The 19342-nt window shown below is 36.8% G+C and overlaps 2 protein-coding genes across 2 annotated transcripts; both read left to right on the top strand.

Annotated features, from left to right (window-relative positions):
- The first annotated feature begins 1575 nt into the window (after window positions 1–1575).
- LOC113495786 (23 kDa integral membrane protein-like) lies at window positions 1576–8504 on the top strand. The gene is made up of 5 exons (XM_026874724.1): window positions 1576–1719; window positions 5480–5677; window positions 6040–6192; window positions 7198–7383; window positions 8350–8504. The coding sequence occupies exons 1-5, from the start codon at window positions 1660–1662 to the stop codon at window positions 8419–8421; spliced, it is 669 nt and encodes a 222-aa protein (XP_026730525.1). The 5' UTR covers window positions 1576–1659; the 3' UTR covers window positions 8422–8504.
- Window positions 8505–15327: 6823 nt separating this feature from the next.
- Window positions 15328–19183, top strand: LOC113495682. The gene is made up of 2 exons (XM_026874553.1): window positions 15328–17218; window positions 18929–19183. The coding sequence occupies exons 1-2, from the start codon at window positions 15715–15717 to the stop codon at window positions 19075–19077; spliced, it is 1653 nt and encodes a 550-aa protein (XP_026730354.1). The 5' UTR covers window positions 15328–15714; the 3' UTR covers window positions 19078–19183.
- The last annotated feature ends 159 nt before the right edge of the window (window positions 19184–19342 follow it).

The raw sequence follows: 19342 nt of genomic DNA, 5'->3' as shown, positions 1-19342 counted from the left end.
AACATTGTAGGTAAACCGTCAGTTCCATATCCGTTAACGTAATGCCCCAAATGTGTTCCTCGGAAAGATAAGATAGCTGACAAGATAACGAGACTATACTCTAAAAACTTCATTTAGCACTTAGTGTTAGAAAGGGACGAAGTTATTTAGACAGATAGTCCTGTCCTCTTCACCCAATCGCACTACGAAAGCAATAACTTCATGTTTGTAGTAACAGTTGACAGTCATTCATATTAAACTACAAGCATGAATCAAATCGATGTTTCATTTGTTTTTAGTAAATGTTTGTGACGTAGTTTCTTAGAAGTATTGACTTTTTAAGAAGCGTTAGCTAAGTTCACAAGTACTTATATTAGACCGAACGTTTTTTTATCCGGGGAAACCCTTTTTCCTCATAGAGTTCCTTCAATCTCGAAAAACAATAACTCTAACAGGGCCCCAATTCTGCTATTTACAATGGCCGATGAATGAATGAAAATGGGCTCAAAATGACACCTTTCGCATTTTTTCCTACACTATAATTAAGAACTTAGTATGGGACGGTACACTCAAGGTCAATACAATTAACTTCCAATTATTGTATTTTCAAAATGCTTAAGAGAATAGGAATAATTTTAAATTTAATCCAATTGCCAGACATTCATCGGCCATTGTAAAAGAGCAGAATCGGGGCCCAGGGCTATTTACAATGGCTGTTGAAAGAATGGTAATTAGATTAAATTTATCATTTTTCGTATTCTCCTAAGCATTTTGCCAACGCAATAATTGGGTCTTCAATGTGAGTGTTCCCCCCGTACTGAATTTTCAAATATTGCATTGGAAAAATGCTTAGGGGAGAACGAATACTGTCATTTTAATCCTATTTCCGTTCATTCATCGGCCATTATAAATAGCGGAACTGTGGCCCTGGTTGAATCTTTCGAAACGCTTTTCTGAGCTTATTTACAGGGCATTTAGTATTCTAGTATTAGTCATTCAGTGCATGCAAATAAAATGAATGTAAGCAAAACATCATCTAGTATTAATAAATTATAGTATAAAATACGTTCGTTTATATGGTAGAATGATGATATGATTGCGATTCGATTTCAATGAGTACCTTATCTGCAGTTTGTCTAAAAATATCTTCATGTACTTTTTCCTTGAGAACTTACTAGTATTTTGTCTTTAATTCTGTCCTTAACATTCTCAGTACACATAATCTTAACTAATGAATGATCGATAAAGTATTTATTATTCATTTTCAGCGAAAACTAATAGCGTGAAGATAATAGGATAGGTGTGATCAGTACATTACAAATATATAGCTATCCATTCGCCCTTAGATATAAATACAAAAGCCGGTGGTCCTAAATATAAAACGTAAGGTAGAAGTTTAATGTTAAAATAAGGAACTATTTAGACTATTATTATAGATTTATAACAGTTTAAAGTTCCTATAAGTATAAGTTTTGTTACAAAATCAATCAAGATCCCGAAATAAAATGCACATTACTTTAGCGATTACGGAAATTCAATTTGTTGTGTGCGTTTGTTATCTGCGCTAGGTGTGTTTGTCACAACGGTGTGTTGTGACTTGTGTTGTACAGTGCTAGATCACGCAGTGCGCTGAGCGAACGTGTACATTTAATTTATTATTTAAATTAATACCCAATCAAGATGGGGTGTGGTGAATTTCTTGTGAAGTACATCCTCTTCTTCGCCAATTTAGTTTTTGCGGTAAGTGTTTACCAACTTGTATGAGAAATAAAGGCCTGTAATTTTTTTTTGGAGCGAACCGATGTTTCGTTATTTAAATTGGTGCATATTGTCGCTTGTGTTTGGATAGTGTATCTACAATTTTGTTTGAAGTAACATGAGATCATCTAGAACGAATTTTATGATCTTTTAAAACGCTTTCACAATGTTAGTAGACGCGTTATTTGTCTTGACTTTGCAGAGTTTTCTACAAATACCCTTTTATTGAAGCGCTTAGTAAAATGGGCGTTGTTATTAAATATAGATTCTATATATTTGAAGTGCATTAATACATACATACGTAAACACGAATGAGCAGAAGGTTTCATTTTGATTGAATTTAATTTCGTATATTTTCGTGATATCATTGCTTATCTAGTCGCACCCAATCTTGGATGCATTTCTATCTACCCGCTTAGTAGCTTATACGTGGATGCGAATTGACGATGTGAATTGACCTGTAGATTTTCAACAATTTATTTGGACATATAACAGTTAGTCCTTAGTCTAGTTAGTAATCTTACACAACTTGATAAAAGACCTAAACAAACTTCTGATTTATGCTACGCTACTTATTTGCATTCCTCACGCTATCCGAGTAGGGGTATAAAGTACATTCCTCTTTACAAAATAAGTATACTTAAGGGATTGTAAGGATATTCGTTGGAGCTAATGTTTATATAACCTGTTTATAACATATAGCCATGCTATCAACACCGGCGATAAGATAATAATCGATGACACAGCGTGAGACATCGGGGTGTTATTTTGTCCACTTGTGAACTATTTGGATCGCTTAATGCAGGATTTGAAAATATTACTTAGTTAACAGCAATTGTTTGTGTCACAGGTGATGTAAATACAAAGAAGTGTGGTCAGTTACGAACATGATTACATCTGTTGGCTTATCTCCTACATGCCCTAGAAGGCTGCAGTTCAGCCGCGCTCAGTAAACACTGAGCGCGAGATGTCGCGAGTTCGATGCCCGCGTATCACAAGTATTTTTGTGATCCACGAATGCTTGTCCTGAGTATGGGTGTCATGTGACGTGAATGTTTGTAAAGAACCCACGACATAAGGATTAAATTCCTTAGTTCGGGATACGTTTTTCTTAACTAAAAGAATGTAATTTTTCCAAAAGATGTTAGGGATATCTGTCGACCTAGCGACTTACCTGACCTCCCTATTTACTATGTAATATAGATATAACATAATGATAATGTCACTACTTTAACTTTTATTGTATTGTTCATTTTTCTAAGGGGTTTTACGATCTATTGTACATTGGATATGCAGTTATTGTGTACTAATGAGGGTAATGCGATCTTGAGTTAAACTATATTAAACTTGTTGGTGTGTTTTGTCCGCGGCCTATGAAACAGAGAAACATGCAGTGGGACTGCTAGGGGTGATAGTATAATAATTCGTAATACGAACTAGTACTTTATCTTCTGTGCATTGCTGTTCATGTCTTTTCCGAACCGGATGATGGTCTCTACCTAGACTCATGTTTCGGTCTTGTCATGTTAGCCTTTCAAAAGACTGGGCATCCTCGCAACTGAAGATATCACATGATATATAAGAGAGATAATCGAATAACAAAAGTTCTAAATGTTTATGTAGTATTGCTAAATAGGTTTTGAGTTATCAGTACCACTGACGCAAATAAAATACCAGTAATTTTACTCATGTTTATTATTCATGCTTTGAATTTAGAAAAATAAGTCATAATTGACTTATATTGTTTCTTCCAATTGCGATAAACAGACGAAACTTTGATATCAAATAATAACAATGTTAAAAAAAACATTGTACGGATTGTATGTAGAGATATGACGCATTGACCAGGTGTGGCCTCTGACTCTATATGGAAGTAATGACCCACAATGCAGGACAGCTGTTCTGTTTGACCCTCGAATGATGAGCATGTTTCTAAGGTCACCAGCAATAAGAGCAAGTCATGTTTGCAATTTTCAAATACACATTTCACACTTATATCTATTTGTTTTAAATTTTGATTTTAATGAATATTAAAAGTTACAATTAACAGAACTCTGACGAATAAACAGTGTTATGCTAAACTTGCATTAAAAAGTCATCTTTATTTCTGTCGAAGCCGGGAAACATTGCCAGAAGGTTGCCACGTTGAATGGCAATGCCAATTAGATGTGCAAAGAAAAGACCAGACTTCTGATCACGTGTTGAGTCGACCAAGCGCTTTGCGAGGTTTTATAAAGAACTCTTGCACCTGGCCCCATGGGCCGATCGTTTGCTGTTCAAACAAATATATATATTTATTTAAAATAAAATACATTTCAACCTATAGGACTGTCTGATGTCTAATAGATTTTTCCATGAATCGTCTCTAGGCCTTAATATCATTATCTATGCACCTTACCGTCCTATCTTATATCAATAACTAGCCGTTGCCCGCGATTTCATTGTCCTACTTCTTTTTCACATTTTCCATTGTATCTTCGCTCCTATTAGTCGCAGCGTGATGGTTTATAGCCTAAAGCCTTCCTCGATGAATGCTCTATTCAACACCAAAAGAATTTTTCAATTTGAACCAGTAGTTCCTGAGATTAGCACGTTCAAACAAACAAACTCTTCAGCTTTATATATTAGTGTAGATTTCGCAAGTATATTACAATAACAAATAAAGGATAACCTTATTATTTGTCGCGACATAATTGGAACAAAACCACAACAGTGAAATCGTAATCAATATTAACTTGTCCCTAATTATTGTTTTTATAAAAATACAAATAACGATTGCCAACATATCGTGATACTGTAGGAAAATAATTAGAAAAATCAGGGACGTATTTTTAAAGCTAAAACTGACGGATTTTATAGTGAATCTCTTCCTTCCTTTCTTAATTGATGCTGGCGGTATTACCACGTACATTTTTGGTATACTCAAATAAAATTCATGATAATTGTTCAAGTAACACGAACACTCGATGGCTTGATTACCTCGGCTTGTTATTTCATTAATTAGCAGTTGGATGTAGACATGTTGTTCCTAAGGAAAAACATTTAAAGCCTTCTCTTATCTAGATTATGACGATTACGACATGCTCTACTCGTGTCTCTAGAATATCTTAAAAGGTTTAGTAAGCCGAACTAAACCAGTAATAGCTTATCAAATCCCCGTTATCGAATACTCATTATGAGAAAACAATACTATAACTATATTCTAATGTATAGATCGCAATAGCTATAAAACCGTTGGATATGAGGCCACCGGCGCGTCGCACCTAAAACTGCGATAATTTTGATAAGATAACTCGTAGCCTGCAGGCCGGAGATAATGTTCCAATTACTGATAACCGACTATATGTCGTTCAGGAGCCGAGCGAAACTTTCTATGTGTGTTTTTTAGCGAGACATATTGCTTTTTTACGTAGGGCAAAAATAAAGGTATCGATAAAATAGATTTACCAAATTAGTTTAGTTTAAAAAAAACCACTTCAAATAACATAGCTAAGGTAATAGAAACGCAACGCAAACTTACACTTGTTCTAACGTCGATTCGGTCCCAATCGGGCACCAAATGAAAATAAAACTTACGACTCCATGCTCAAGGCCTGAAGCTTATTCAACCTCATCTATGACAAGTTGCCGAAGGAAAGCATAATTATCGGCAACTTAGCCTCAGACACTCTTTGGCGACTGGATAAACGGAGGAGTAATGCTGCTGATGACACAATATTAATTTGAATTTGTAACATTTCAGTTGGCCGGGCTCGCCCTGCTGGGTATCGGCGTGGCGGTGCAGCTGCAGATCTCGCAGATCATCAACGTCATAGAGAATGCGGACGCGAGTCTGCAGACCGCGCCCATCACCTCCATGGTGGTGGGCGGCATAGTCTTCCTCATCGCATTCTTCGGCTGCTGCGGTGCCATCCGGGAGAACAACTGCATGCTCGTCACTGTGAGTCCTCCTATTAATTGTTAAAGATAATAATTTTATGGCAAAGGAAAGCTGAGGTTTCTTGAGATACTTTCCCATAAGTGGCGCCTGAAGTATTGATAAATAAGACATTTTAGGACCTTATGAAGATCAAGCATGATCATGTTATGGTACTGAACAGAATGTACATGGCTCATACGTGCCTTTCCGAACACTGAAGCACTGGAGCGAAAAAATTAGAGTATCTTTAAAACAACAATTGAAATATTTAAATCAATAATTGTAACTCAAGTGTATTCAAGTTATGAGTGGCACTTAAGAAGAATATGCAACCTTATTCTACATTCCACGAACTGTTATAAATTATCACTTCATGTTTCCAGTACTCCATCTTCATGCTGATTTTGATGATCATCAAGCTGACCCTGGCCATCCTGATCTTCGTGAAGCTGGACGACATTATAGCTGAAGTTCCTCAGTGGCTGAACGAAGCTTTCAGCAGGGATAAGGTCTCTTTCCAAGAGATTGAAAAGACGGTAAGTGACAAGGATAATTTGAAGAAAACTTTAATGTCAAGGGTATCGTTTTAAAGAAAAGCACAGTTAGTTTGATTTTCAACATTTCACCATTTCTCTATTCTGTATAACAATAAGTAATACAATTAACTTATTTATTTTCAAAGAATTGACATGAAAATAAAACAATTGGCATAACATGCAGTCCAAATTTGCACAGCTGGTTTCATTCCGATGTTATTTCAATATCATCGAAACACCAAGCTGACGCGTGCAGATGTTTGTGCGGATTCTATTTCGTTTAGTAATTTGAGATCGAGTGTAATTTAAACTTGTGATAAGCGTGGATTTTTTATTGTTTGTCATTGATGTTTATAATAAAACTCTGATAATAATATTAAAGGTTTACACGTTGCCTGACAAATAGATTTAATAATAATCCAATCAACAATATCCTATATAATATCACTAATCCATGGTTGCTCGGTTTCTTGGTCACGAATCAGGATGTCGTTCTTTTAGCTATACCATTGAACCACTGTCAATTTATGAAAAACTTGAATACAAGTTGACCTTTGAATAGCATCACATAGCCAACAACTTGTATAATTATAACTAAAATGCATTGGATATGACTAATTAAAACCCAATTAAGATAAGCCAAAGAACAACTCATGCTATAATTACTGAGGCACCTGTTCAAAATTATATTCAACTAGCTGTCCCGGCGAACGACGTACCGCCTAACAGTCGATGATCACAGTGGAGACAAAATATAAAGGGTGGACAACCCTTATCACTTAGGGGTATAAAAAATAGATAGTAGCCGATTCTCAGACATACTGAATACTCATATAATGTTTGGTAAAAATCGGTAAAGCCGTTTCGGAGGAGTACGGTTACTAACATCGTGACACGGGAATTTTATATATTAGAAGATGTTTATATACTTTAAGGTCCCATAAGTACCACATTTGGGATGCGACAAAATATGCTTATCTGATTGAACTACTCGTGTGTTTCTAGTTCTCTTGCTGCGGTCCTAACGGCAGCCTGTCCTACTTGAGCATGAATCTGCCGGAGTCGTGCTGCGCCACCACACCCTGCACGCCTATCAACGCCTATTCTGGCTGCAATGGCACCGTACAGGAGTTCTTCCACACCTTCGGACTCGCTATCGGAGTGGTCGCCATCGTTGTTGTAGCTATTGAGGTGAGTTGCTAACGCTGATATAGAGGATTGAACATTTTGCGCGTACATTATACCGAAAAGGCAAAGGACGGAAATTTGGTTTGATGGACTTGGATGGATATAAGAATACGGTGTTAAAAACTATCATACAAATCTTAATTTTGAAGAAGGAATAATTTATACTCAGTGAATTAGTAATATATTCATTATATCAATATTATAATACTTTGTAACACTACATACTTTCGCTCGGTTATAAAGTACTATCAATATCAGTAATTAAGGGATTTTGATAAGCATTATTCAACTTAATGTATACTTTCATTGGAGCCATTATTCTTTTGTTAATCAGTTTTGAGTGTATATCAACTAGGTAATCTTAGAGATAACCTACTTCGATCGAGTCTTAATCTTAAAAGAGCAAAACAATTGTGTGGTTTTTGTAATGTAACCTGATTTTTTAAATAGATCTTCCTTTATCTGTTCGTCATATTAAATTGAGGATTGATCTGTTTCATTTTGCGCGCGCATCGATAAAGTGAAGTAAAAATCAATAGTAAAGTACAAAATAATCTAGATATGATAGATTATAGTAATCTTATATGTTAAAATATATTCTGTTTGACATATTTAACCATGAATAGTATAACATAATATCCATATTAGTTAAGTTGTTCTAAGGACCACATTTTTGATTAATTTTTTTTTAATCTTTATTTTAATTTGGGGTTTCGGTCCCATCAGGACATGTCAACGACATTTTTGATTAATTGTTTTCTAGTTCTCGTGTTGCGGTTAAGCAAGGTTTCCTATATTAAAACCTTCTACAAATTAAACCCTTTTGTAACGTAAAGACTACCGAATATGTTACAAACCGTCTCAACCGTATAGTATCAAACGCCTGATTAACTTTTACAACCAATTCCACCGTTTAAGCTACCACATCGTCTTATATAACATTATCATGGTATTTTTGCATTTTTCCAGTTGGTAGCAGCAGTGTTCGGCCTGTGCCTGGCCAACCACGTGAGGAACAAGGGCCGAAGGGCGCGGTACTAACCATCCCACCTACATTACTAGTCGATAAGTTTGCACCTAGTTGTACGTTACTCTATTAAATTATATCTTGCCTTCCAGGCTTACACTTGCTTTTCATTTTAAATTACTTGCTTCTTATAATATTTATATCCATTCCCTTTTATTCCTTTTCATCTGTTTAATAGTATCTTCTTTTTTTGATAAAGCGACTCTTTGTTCTCAGTTTTGACTATTGACTCATTATCTTAACATAGTTCAAATTACGAAGGAGATATTGGAGCCGTAGTACTATTTATGATAGCCACCCAAACTGGTTATTTACGCTGTTCTTTCATTAGTATAAATAACGTTTTAAACATATTTTATACTAACTATGTATTATTTCGTAAGCACCTGCGCCTGGCGCTCAGCTACAGCCAAGTTGTGAATCATCGAAAGAACTATAATAAAAATGGAAGTGTGAAAGTTCTCCTTAAAGTTGTAGTTGTTCTATACATATTACACGGCACGCTATAATGTCTATGCTCTATAGTATAATGTTTAAATAAAGATAAAATAATTACAATACTTGACTAACTTTGAAGCCTAGTTATAAGACGGCCTAGTTATAAGACGGGAGGAATGCCAAGGCAAATTCACGGCTTTAGAAGTAATTACCTGCAATGACCTATGCTTGCTACTAGTAGGTACATCTCTCAACACTTCACAATCGTCACAGCTCTTATCAATACTAAACTCATAATACTCAACACAAACACACATTAAACAACTTAGAAACAGCTTTCGTAGACTGAATACGAAAATATTTACGTTAACCTTTTTTTTTCAAGGAACTCAAAAGTTAAGTAAGTTGCGGAACAAAGTTTATATAGTTACAACACATCTTACAATTATAATTGATCGGAATTACATTGTTTTATTACTTCACTCAAAAAAATATGTCGTCGCACAAGAGCAATTCCCATGCAAAATATTTATCTTGAACTAATGTAGAAGTAATTTAGGTACCTACTGATTTTACTTAAGTATTACAAAGATAACGAGCAAAATGTTAGGTTTCAGTAAGCAAATAGGGTGAATAGTAGACTTCGCTTTCATCCTTTTAAATCTGTTTTGTCTACACATTTGTAAGGAACAAACGCGATGACGATTCGTTTGGTTATGATTTCGTTATGAATTATTACATTGTCTACCAACTTGCGATAACGATGACGGTTGGCCACGTGATTTAACGCGGCTTATGTCAATCCCATACAGTTGAGTCTTGTCGAACTTCGTTATCGTTTTTAAATTGTTACTTTGTCTAAGCCCCCAGGACGAATCTTGTGAACCGAGAGAGTTATTCAGTTGACATTTTCACAGATGATGTATTTCTGTTTTCACTATAACAAGTTAATAAAATAAGTAGTTAAGGGGCCTCCCATATGTTACTTCTTAATAATATTATAAACTTAAAAAATTGTATGTATGGATGTTTGTTCTTCTTTAACGCAAAAACCACTAAACGGATTTAAACATAACTTGGCACACAGACAATTTATAACCAGGATTACATAGGATAGTTTTCATCCCGCTTTTATGTTGCGTTGAATGTTCTCGCCATATTTCTTAAAAAAAGAAACTAATTCGAAGGCACACAGTGATAACTGAAAGAAAGTTTTCAGTGAAAGTAGTTGCATAAAGTTACCGGGAAAAGCTAAACTGTGTGTTAATTTGTTTATCACATTACAAGTCATTTCAGCTGGTAGGAAATGTAGGAATTATGTTCTAAAAACTATTTTCACTTAGGCTGTGGATATGTTTTTGTTAATAGTTTATAACTTGCGATGATTTATAAAATCGTTCCGGTCCTTAAGCTGTTAGGTGCTTTTTGAATTTGTCCTCTTACAATTAGGCGCTATTTAGACAATCCACACTGGCCAAGTTAAGATACTACAATTTATTAAAACGATATCCTTTATAGAAAACATGTATTTATATACTCATATTTTATTTGTTAACAAACTATTACGTCGCCTCACCAATAGCATCGATTTATCACCACTTAACAAACGACTGACGTGTAAACAAATTAGTCAGAAGTCCTTTAGATAAGTACACCTATGTGATACCTGTACTGTCCTAGGAAGCCGTGCATCAGTAGTCAGGTTGGTCAAGTGCACAGCACGTAGCACGCGCTTGCTGCGGTGACCCGCGAACCAAGTAACGGAACAACTGGTCCTTTGAGACGGAACCAGCTTCAAGCTGAAGTAAGAGGTGTAATGTAATAAGCTACTTGGAAGTAAGGTATGTATCTTTAGAAATAAATTATTGTTTACTTCTTCAAAACGTCTCCTGCATCATAAAATTTAATTCTTGTACCGCGAAGATCTCTTTTTGAAAAACGTCTCAAGATTTTAGAACGCAAGTGAGATAAATGGCATTTTCTAAGTAAGTATCCATCTTGAGAAATGAGGAATTCCACTTTTAGAGTCTTCGAAATGTAACTAAGTTTAAACAAAAGAAAAATTGTAGACTGCAGACTATTCATTATTATGTTATTGCTAATTTTCTTATTGCTTCTAATTATATTACTATTAGGGTTATAGTATTGGGATTACAAAAAGTTTGGGAAACAAGAAATCTGTCAGGAAGTAAACAACACACACGCAGTCCATTTCTCCAATTCTTAACGAAATAACCAGTAGATATACTCTATTGCCATAAATAAAACAACATCAAAAAGCGCTTTATTAGCTGAATTCCAATTGAAGTCTCATCCGAATCGGATGTGACGGCGCCAGTTGAAATAAAAAGCGGTTCCAAAAAGTGCCAGCTCCGAGTAACGGTACCGCTAGTACCTGCAGCTTGCACGGGGTCAACGACCGCGAGACGTGATAACAAAAAGGTGATATATCTGATCTGGAACATCATCAGATCATAAAACTTAAAACCTAATCTCACGTAAATATTAGAACAAGTTTATAATCCCAGAGAAGTTCGTGTAAGTTTGGTTTTTCTTTTCTAAGATCAATATTATTTATGTAGATAATTTGAGGATTTGCGTTACTAAGCCCCTAGCAAATATGCAACTTCATATGTCAGGTCTACATCAGAAATAGAGTGATGAAATGGAGAGATAAAAACTACTATATTAACATTAAAGATTCTGAAGTTTATTGTAACCACCTTTTTGTAAAACCTTGTTCCTGAGTAAATAAATACATCCTATTCTATTGCTAAAGGTTATTAAAAAAGCGCCTAACAGTATCGGCCGCAAATACGAAAAAGCTCAAAAGGCAATTCCGCTTATGTATTATAGTGGAGCGATCTAATTCTAGAGCGATGTCCCTCAAGGCGACATGTTGCCAACACAAAAAAATGTTGAAAAAGTAATTAAACGTAGTTTAGAACCGCTAGAAATCTCAGATTTAAATAAACGCTGGTCTTTAAGTCATAAAACCAGTGACACCGTTATTCTTTATTGATTTTCATTAACAGGGAAATATTTATCTCATAAATATTTAAATACGAGGCCATTAAAGTTGATTTACGTTTGTTTAATAGAATATATTCTACCTGTATGCGCATGTGTGCTTTAGAACTAGCTAAGTGTTCAACTGTAAGACTTTCAATATATCAATATCCTTAATCTGTTAAACTAGGTTGTAGTTTGAAATAGACAAATGACTTCTTTCACAAATTCCTAACAGCTATTTTGTGAAATTTAGTTCAGTCTGCCTTCTCCCCTAAGCATACTTTAAGACATGGTGGCAGACCTCTGCCTCTGGTTGTTAAAAACATACTTTTATTTTATTTTCTTATTGATTATGACGATGATTGATCATCATCATCTCAGCCTATAGCTGTCCACTGCTGAACATAGGCCTCTCCATCCTCTCCAGCGCGACATTTTTAACGATGCCTAAATCTAATTTTGTGTCGTCATGCCTCTGTGGCTACCTTTTCATCCGCGTACTATCCGCGCACAAAACTGCACCAATATGTACTTTCGATACGTTTTTCGTTTTACCTTCTAAGCTGACACAGTGACATGATAATGAAACAAAAACATTTGCAGTTGGTCTTGCGAATACAACAAAATGAGGGAAAGGGGTCGGCCTAGCAGCGGCGGGTGACACACGAGCCGTCACTCAGACTGAGCTACGAGAAGCTAATAGCTTTGTATCTGTTCGGTAGGTGAAGTGTTACTATGCTTGTGTGCACAAGTACAAGCACTACTCTCAGGCCTGCTCGGAGCGGAATCACAGGCATTCGAGAACCGTCTCCTTTCGAGAACGCAGCTCGACCCAACCTGCGCCGGCACGCGCCCCTCACACTAACCCATATACAAGTTAACTACACATAAATACAACTCAAACGGCACATTTACTTTCTAAGAGCGTAGGTTACTATAATAATTTGCATCAGGACGGCAAGCCAGATAACCGTTGGGACATTGGCCTAGATCGTTTCGGAACTACTTGTTTTATTAATATTCCGGCGCTGCCCACAGCTAATCACTCGTTTAGTAGACCATAAACTGTGGAAGGAAATAAATTGTCAAATACATGTTTGTGATAGTAACGGTCTGTTTAGACGCCTCGTAACTCACGCGTGCTGGTTACTTGAATGACTTCTGCGGTTGCAGACTGCGGAATTACGCACCTGGACGGAATAAATAGCGAGTTTCATATTCGCCCATATATAAAGACTAAAATCATATGAGTAATACATTTTTGCAGGGACCAAAGTAGAATAAACGATAAGATAAACATTAACATCTCTATCTCTCATCTCAAAACTTGTACTGACTTCATAACGATATTGAAAATATGAAGAATGTCTAAGATTTACATAGTTCATTGTCGAAATGGCCGCGTTAGAATTACCTAAGTCTTACATTGGGTAGTAGGCAAGTCCATTTGAAACTCCAGATAGATCCCGAATGGTCTTATTTTTGTCAGTCAGTTCTTAAATCGAAACCCTTTTTGTTTTTCCTTAATTCTTTTCAGTTTATGTCGGTTCAATTCCGTTCAACACAAACCTATATGTGTATCGACGGAATGGAAATTCCCGAGGCTTAAACAAATATTTTATGAAACTTTACGCATGCATAAATTTGAATAAAATTATCTAAATCTGTTTTATGAACGTTTAATACCTCCAATACTGGTTTACATTAGTACGGTGCTCGGAGACCGTTGACCACGAAAGTATGCATGACTTGAGTTGTTTGTCTTTTTATTGTCTCTTTCCTCGTATCCAATATCAATTTTACATTTACACTTCTTGAAATTTAAAATCTTTCGTTGACTGAGATGATGAGTTCCATTCTAAAATAAGTCCTTACAAATCTGATGTACGCACTGTTCCAAGTCACAATCAGTATCTAAATTGATGCAGCCTATGGCGGACCACTGCTAAACACAAGGCTTGCTCAAATTGCGACATAAGTAGCCACAGTCGGGGTTAAAAACTAGATCCACGTTCCCATTTAACTTTGCTACAAGTGTAAATAGCTGTTACCGAACATCATCAATTTACGATTGGCTTTAATGGGTAACGATCCTGAACAATGTATGTATGACGGAGTAACGAACGTCTCGTGTTTATTGTGTGCTAACGAGGCCCGAGGCTGTATCTGAAACGAATATGCTGTGAACTGAGCAAGTAGAGATCTACTCGCATCATCTATTATTAGAGGTGGCATCAGTAGGTAGTATCGGTTTCGATAGAGCACAGGAACCTACAGCGTTTAAAATTTTCTAAAATAAAGTCGAATTGAAGGAAAAAAACTAGATTCGCCTTTGGCTGCAAGAAAAAAAAGTAGCTTTCAGTAATTTGGCTCCCACGATTTTCTTACATGTTTCATATTTACATAATAATCACAACTGAAGGCACACTTGCTCTCTTGTAATGGCCGCAGGTTGTCGGTATCTTACGTATATCTCCGCCAGTCGCACATTAGGCTTCCCGAATCAGGTTTGACGGGTATCGGGAGCGGGGTTCAGTCCAGCAGCCGGAGTTATAAATAGCAAGGGGAATCGTAGCACCGAGGGTTCTAATGTGGGAGTATGTTTATGGCAAAGGAATTTTCCCTTTCGTTATTGAAATCTACATATTCTTACTAAGCTAACGCAGGATATACCTAAGGAGCCTCCTTTACAGATACCTTTTCGTATCTCTCATGATACAGGGATACGTATAGGGATAAGTTTCTTAGTACGGAAGTCGCTTAAAAAGAAAAATAGGCTGATACCGCTGATACGTGACACTGGACAGATAATGACTAATAATTGCAATGATTTAGTCCACAAGATGCAGACCACAGTTTGTTACAGGTCTTTATGTGTATTGCGAGTAGGTACTATTGGTTGAACAACAGAGACATACAACCGACTTCAAATATCAAAAAATATACATTCCGAAATTGATGAAAATAAATGTCTAGGAGACCTAATGGCAGTTATTTCACTTTCAATGAAAATAAGAACAACGAAATTAGTTCATGCAGTCCTAATTAATAAGGTAACAAAATAATACAGACGAATTGAGAAACGGCTACTTTATGAAGTCAGTTAAAAATTAATATATATCGCCCTAGAATGAGTAAGCAGGCAGTCACCGAACTTTAAGCCGATAGGTGCATGAGTCGGTATCCTAGTCCTTAGTATTTGTCAATCGCCCATTGTTATCGACGCTAGGCATTAGTTGACTTTCGTTTTACTTCGGCACTTTCGTCTCATGACTCCTGACCCGCCATTGTATGTAATGCCTTAAGTACTTACTTTAACTGCCTTTAAAAAACGAAAGTATCAAATAACAATAGTAAGTTTGATCTTTGAAATGTTTGTCCGTACAAGTTATATTTACAAAGAAAACTATTTTTATTGTCATATTTACTTTTATAGTAGTTCCATTTTAACAATGTTGTTGAGTTCCGCGGCATCAGTTCACAGGCCGCCATTAAGTGTATCCATACAGCCTGCTGTCAAGGTATAGGTTAATGTTGTTGTGATACGTATAAGTAACCTTTGTTCAGTTATGTTATTTATAAAAAGGTAATTTATAAGATCGAGTGTATAATATACTTACACAATAAGAAAATTAAATTAATTTCACTTAAAACATGATTAACTTTTAATTTACAAGGAGATAACAAAATGGCTCGTGTAGGCAATTTAAATACAAATAATGACAAATACATTTAGCGCGGAGCAAACGCACGGAAAGCGTAAACACTATGTGCGGCGGCGGCGGCCGAGCACCGTTACCTCAGTCGTATAAATGTGGAGCCCCTCCCGGCGGCCTTAGTACACCGCGAGACCAAGCATGAGACTGTACGCGTTCCTACTGGTCACCGTGGCCGCGCTGCACGCGCGCGCCGCCTCCATCCCCGAGCTCAGCGCTGACAAGAAGCTGCTCGATATCGCTCCCGAAAACATAGACAAAACCCCAGAAATTTCATCAAGTGAACAGGAACTATTAGACCAGGCGAATACCATTAAGGATGTTGAGAACAAGCTGCGCACAAAACCTGAAGCAATCCCCGTCGAAGTCATCGTTGAGAATGCTGAAGCCGCGCTCAAAACTCCTGAAAATGCCGACGATTCCGAAGAGATCGATAGACCAACCCCTGATTTGAGGAATCCAGGTCCTCCTCAGCGTCAAGAACATGAAACACAAAACCCTGAATATTATGTAGCTGAGCAGGAAACTATTTTAAACTTTAAGAAAAGTGTCAGCGATGCACAGGTTTTTTTGAAACAAAGTCTCCAAGGTATTACTGATGGAATCCAAAAAGTGATAGAAAACAACGAACCACTTCAAACCATACAACAAAGTATCAAGTCTCTGCGTGAAGGATTTACTGATCAGCTCAGCAAAATAAACGGAACCGTTCAGAATTATTTGAATTCAGAAAGTACCAATATAAACAAGCCGGGTATTGAGCAGACCAAAGCAAACTTCCACCAAATTGAAAAGGGTCTAAATGTTTTCAGAAATGAGTTTAACAACAGGGTCAAAACTTTAGCTGACGGTGTTGAAGTAGTTGCTTCTCTGAAGGCTGAAAATGAAAAGCCAGGTGAAAGCAACCCAGCTCCCGCACCAGCTCCGCCTGCCGCTGCTGGGGTACAGAACCCCGTAGCCCAATACATCCAATCCCTGCAAGTTTCTTTTGGAAACACATTGGGTAACATCACTCAACTGATTAGCAACTTCACTCAGACTCCACAATGGAATGTGCCAAACCCATTCGCCCAGCCTTCCACGACGACAGCCCTTCCAGCAGGAGTGCAGGCAGACACACCAGTAACATCTGCGCCGCCTTCACCGACTAACGTATTGCAAAGTCTCCAAAACCAGTTTACCAACTTCTTTAATCCGACCCAAGTGATTAACCAGGGTATAGCATTTTTCTCGACGCCAGCTCCAGGACAGATCTTTTCTGGTTCAGGACCATTCGTCCAAGCTTTCCAAACTGCCCAACAAAACATAGCAAACTTATTCCAATTTAGACCAGTAACTCCAGGCCCACAACCTGCACCGACTTCAGCCCCTGCTGCAGCGTCCTCGGCCCAACCAAGTCCTAATCCGTCAGAGGCAACGAGTGAAGCCCATGCGGACGCCGTCACTCCCGCCGGTCCCATCAGACAGCTTATCCTCAACAATCCTCTTACCCAAGGAATTGCTGGCGCTGTACAAAAGGTCCAAAACGTTAACAACCCTGAGAAGCCTAGAGAAGTGGAGAGGGTCGAGGAAGAGAAACCCGCTGTAGTAGCACAGCAGGAGGACGACAATGCCTTAGACCGCGGTCACGGCGGCCCCAACACTGGTGAGTCACAATTACTGTATACTTGTATTACCTCGACATTTTAAATACTTATACATTTGCATGAGAACTTCTTACACAATACTATCTATTTATATAGAAAATAATATTATATGTACTCTATAAACTTTATAAAAAGGATTTCAATTCTACATTACACTTAACTCTACACAAACACTCTAAATTCTCTACAGTGGCAGCATGGGGGGTTTTCGTGAGTACTCTGATAGGCACTATAGGTGCTCTAATCAATGGCACTGCCGCTACAGTGAGCACAGCAGTGAATAGTGCCATTAATACTGTGGGCACAAATGTTCAGGTACCGACGTCGAGGTTCAGTGTCCCGTGTGTAACTATTTGTTTGTCACGCTTTATGTGTTCGCAATTTTATATTTTGACTAAAGATTAGTTCTATGAGGAATCACCATGTACTTTATAACTTATTTATGTTTTATGTCTTAGCTCCGTCAAATTCATTTTTTGCAATACTAGAACCTAGAACTGTGGCCTCTAAAACTAAGGAATATCTAGAGGTAAAATTACTCAGTTTATAAGACGGTTCGCGCGATCCCTGCAGGGGTCCGTGGCTCGGTGTGTCTAACAGTAAAGCTGACATCCATGTCATTTTGCACACCAATGTAAATGGTATCAGCTTGTCCAATGATCCCAATCAAACACTCAAAAATTAAATTGTATTTCTAATTAGTTCGTCTGAAATGGAAGCTATTAAGTACAGTTATTTATGTCCAGTTATCATGGATCAATTTAATCAGCTTAACACCTAACTAACAAAGCTATTTTTATATCTAACAACTTTATGTATTTGTATTAACTATTACTGTATTTAAGTGTGTATTTTAACCCGTTTAATATCTAAGTATGTATAATAATGTATGTAACAGCAGATATCTATTCTACCGTATCATTAAGTAACGAGCTGCTTTGTAATACACGCTAGAATCTTATTACCACAACGATGATTTGATTAACTTCGTTACATACGATTTTTTATGTAGAGTACCAAGGTATATTGAGGTAAATATCAGCCGGTTAAAATCGCACCACTTGAGAAAATCATAGAGAAAAGGAATGAAATATATGCAGGTTCCATGTTACAATACCGGCTTGAATGCCTTGCTTTGCCATATTTTTTTAAGATGTCTAGAATATTTGAGGGCTCCACCTCAATATTCAACCTGATATTAAATCACTATTACGCCACCGCGGTGTCTAAGAATACTAGATTAATTATGTGGTAGAAATAAATCATTTACTGAGAGGACACTTTGATATCTATTTAAATCAAATATTTGGATTTGTTAAAGTCAGCGTCCTTATCATTGTTTCTTGTCTAAAGTTTTTTAACAAAACATCTCTTTCATTTGAAGTATACTTATAATAAGTATTTTTCCCCGTTTAGATTTGTCAGATCAATATGTTTGGAGTAACTATTTACGCGTCAATTAGCATCTTCATTTGAAGGTCACTTTCACGTGTCTCGGAAGAAAACAGGTCTCTATTTGTAGTTGGCAAGGCGCTACATCTCGGGTCAACGGTACCATAACAACAGGTTTAACCGATAGTTAATATTTATTTTTTTCTTATTAACCGTTACTTCGAAATCCAGATATATGTTTATGCTAACTATAATCGGTTACCGTTTAATCTACGCTTTTACGCAATAATGAATTAATATTGTATTTTCATCAACAGGGGGTAGTGACGTCAATAACGACAGCAGCGGGAGCGGGATAAAGGAGAACGCACCTGTTGCAGAAGAAAAAATGCCAGAGGTTGAGCAGCCTAAAGCAGAAGAGATTAAAGAGCACAAGACCGAACAGGTCGCCGATAAGACTGAATAGGTCATTAGTGTGATATACTCGTAAACTAGGATTATTTATTTATTAAGATAAAAATGTAAATAAAAGACGATGTGGAAAGAAATAAGTACATTACTCTTTTTTTAAATATTGTTTTATTTTCCTTTATAAGATTATAAATTAGGTTCTGCACCTTTTTATGAGTGTTGGGTTTGATATCTGAAACTCTTACAGTTAAGGCTTACTATTAGACTTTAATTATTAGGAGATGAAAAGAATATGAGTACACATTTTATAAATACCAACA

The sequence above is a fragment of the Trichoplusia ni genome, chromosome 7 (assembly GCF_003590095.1).
Source record: "Trichoplusia ni isolate ovarian cell line Hi5 chromosome 7, tn1, whole genome shotgun sequence".
Classification (NCBI taxonomy): Eukaryota; Metazoa; Arthropoda; class Insecta; order Lepidoptera; family Noctuidae; genus Trichoplusia; species Trichoplusia ni.
This window is presented reverse-complemented; position numbering and strand designations above follow the sequence as displayed.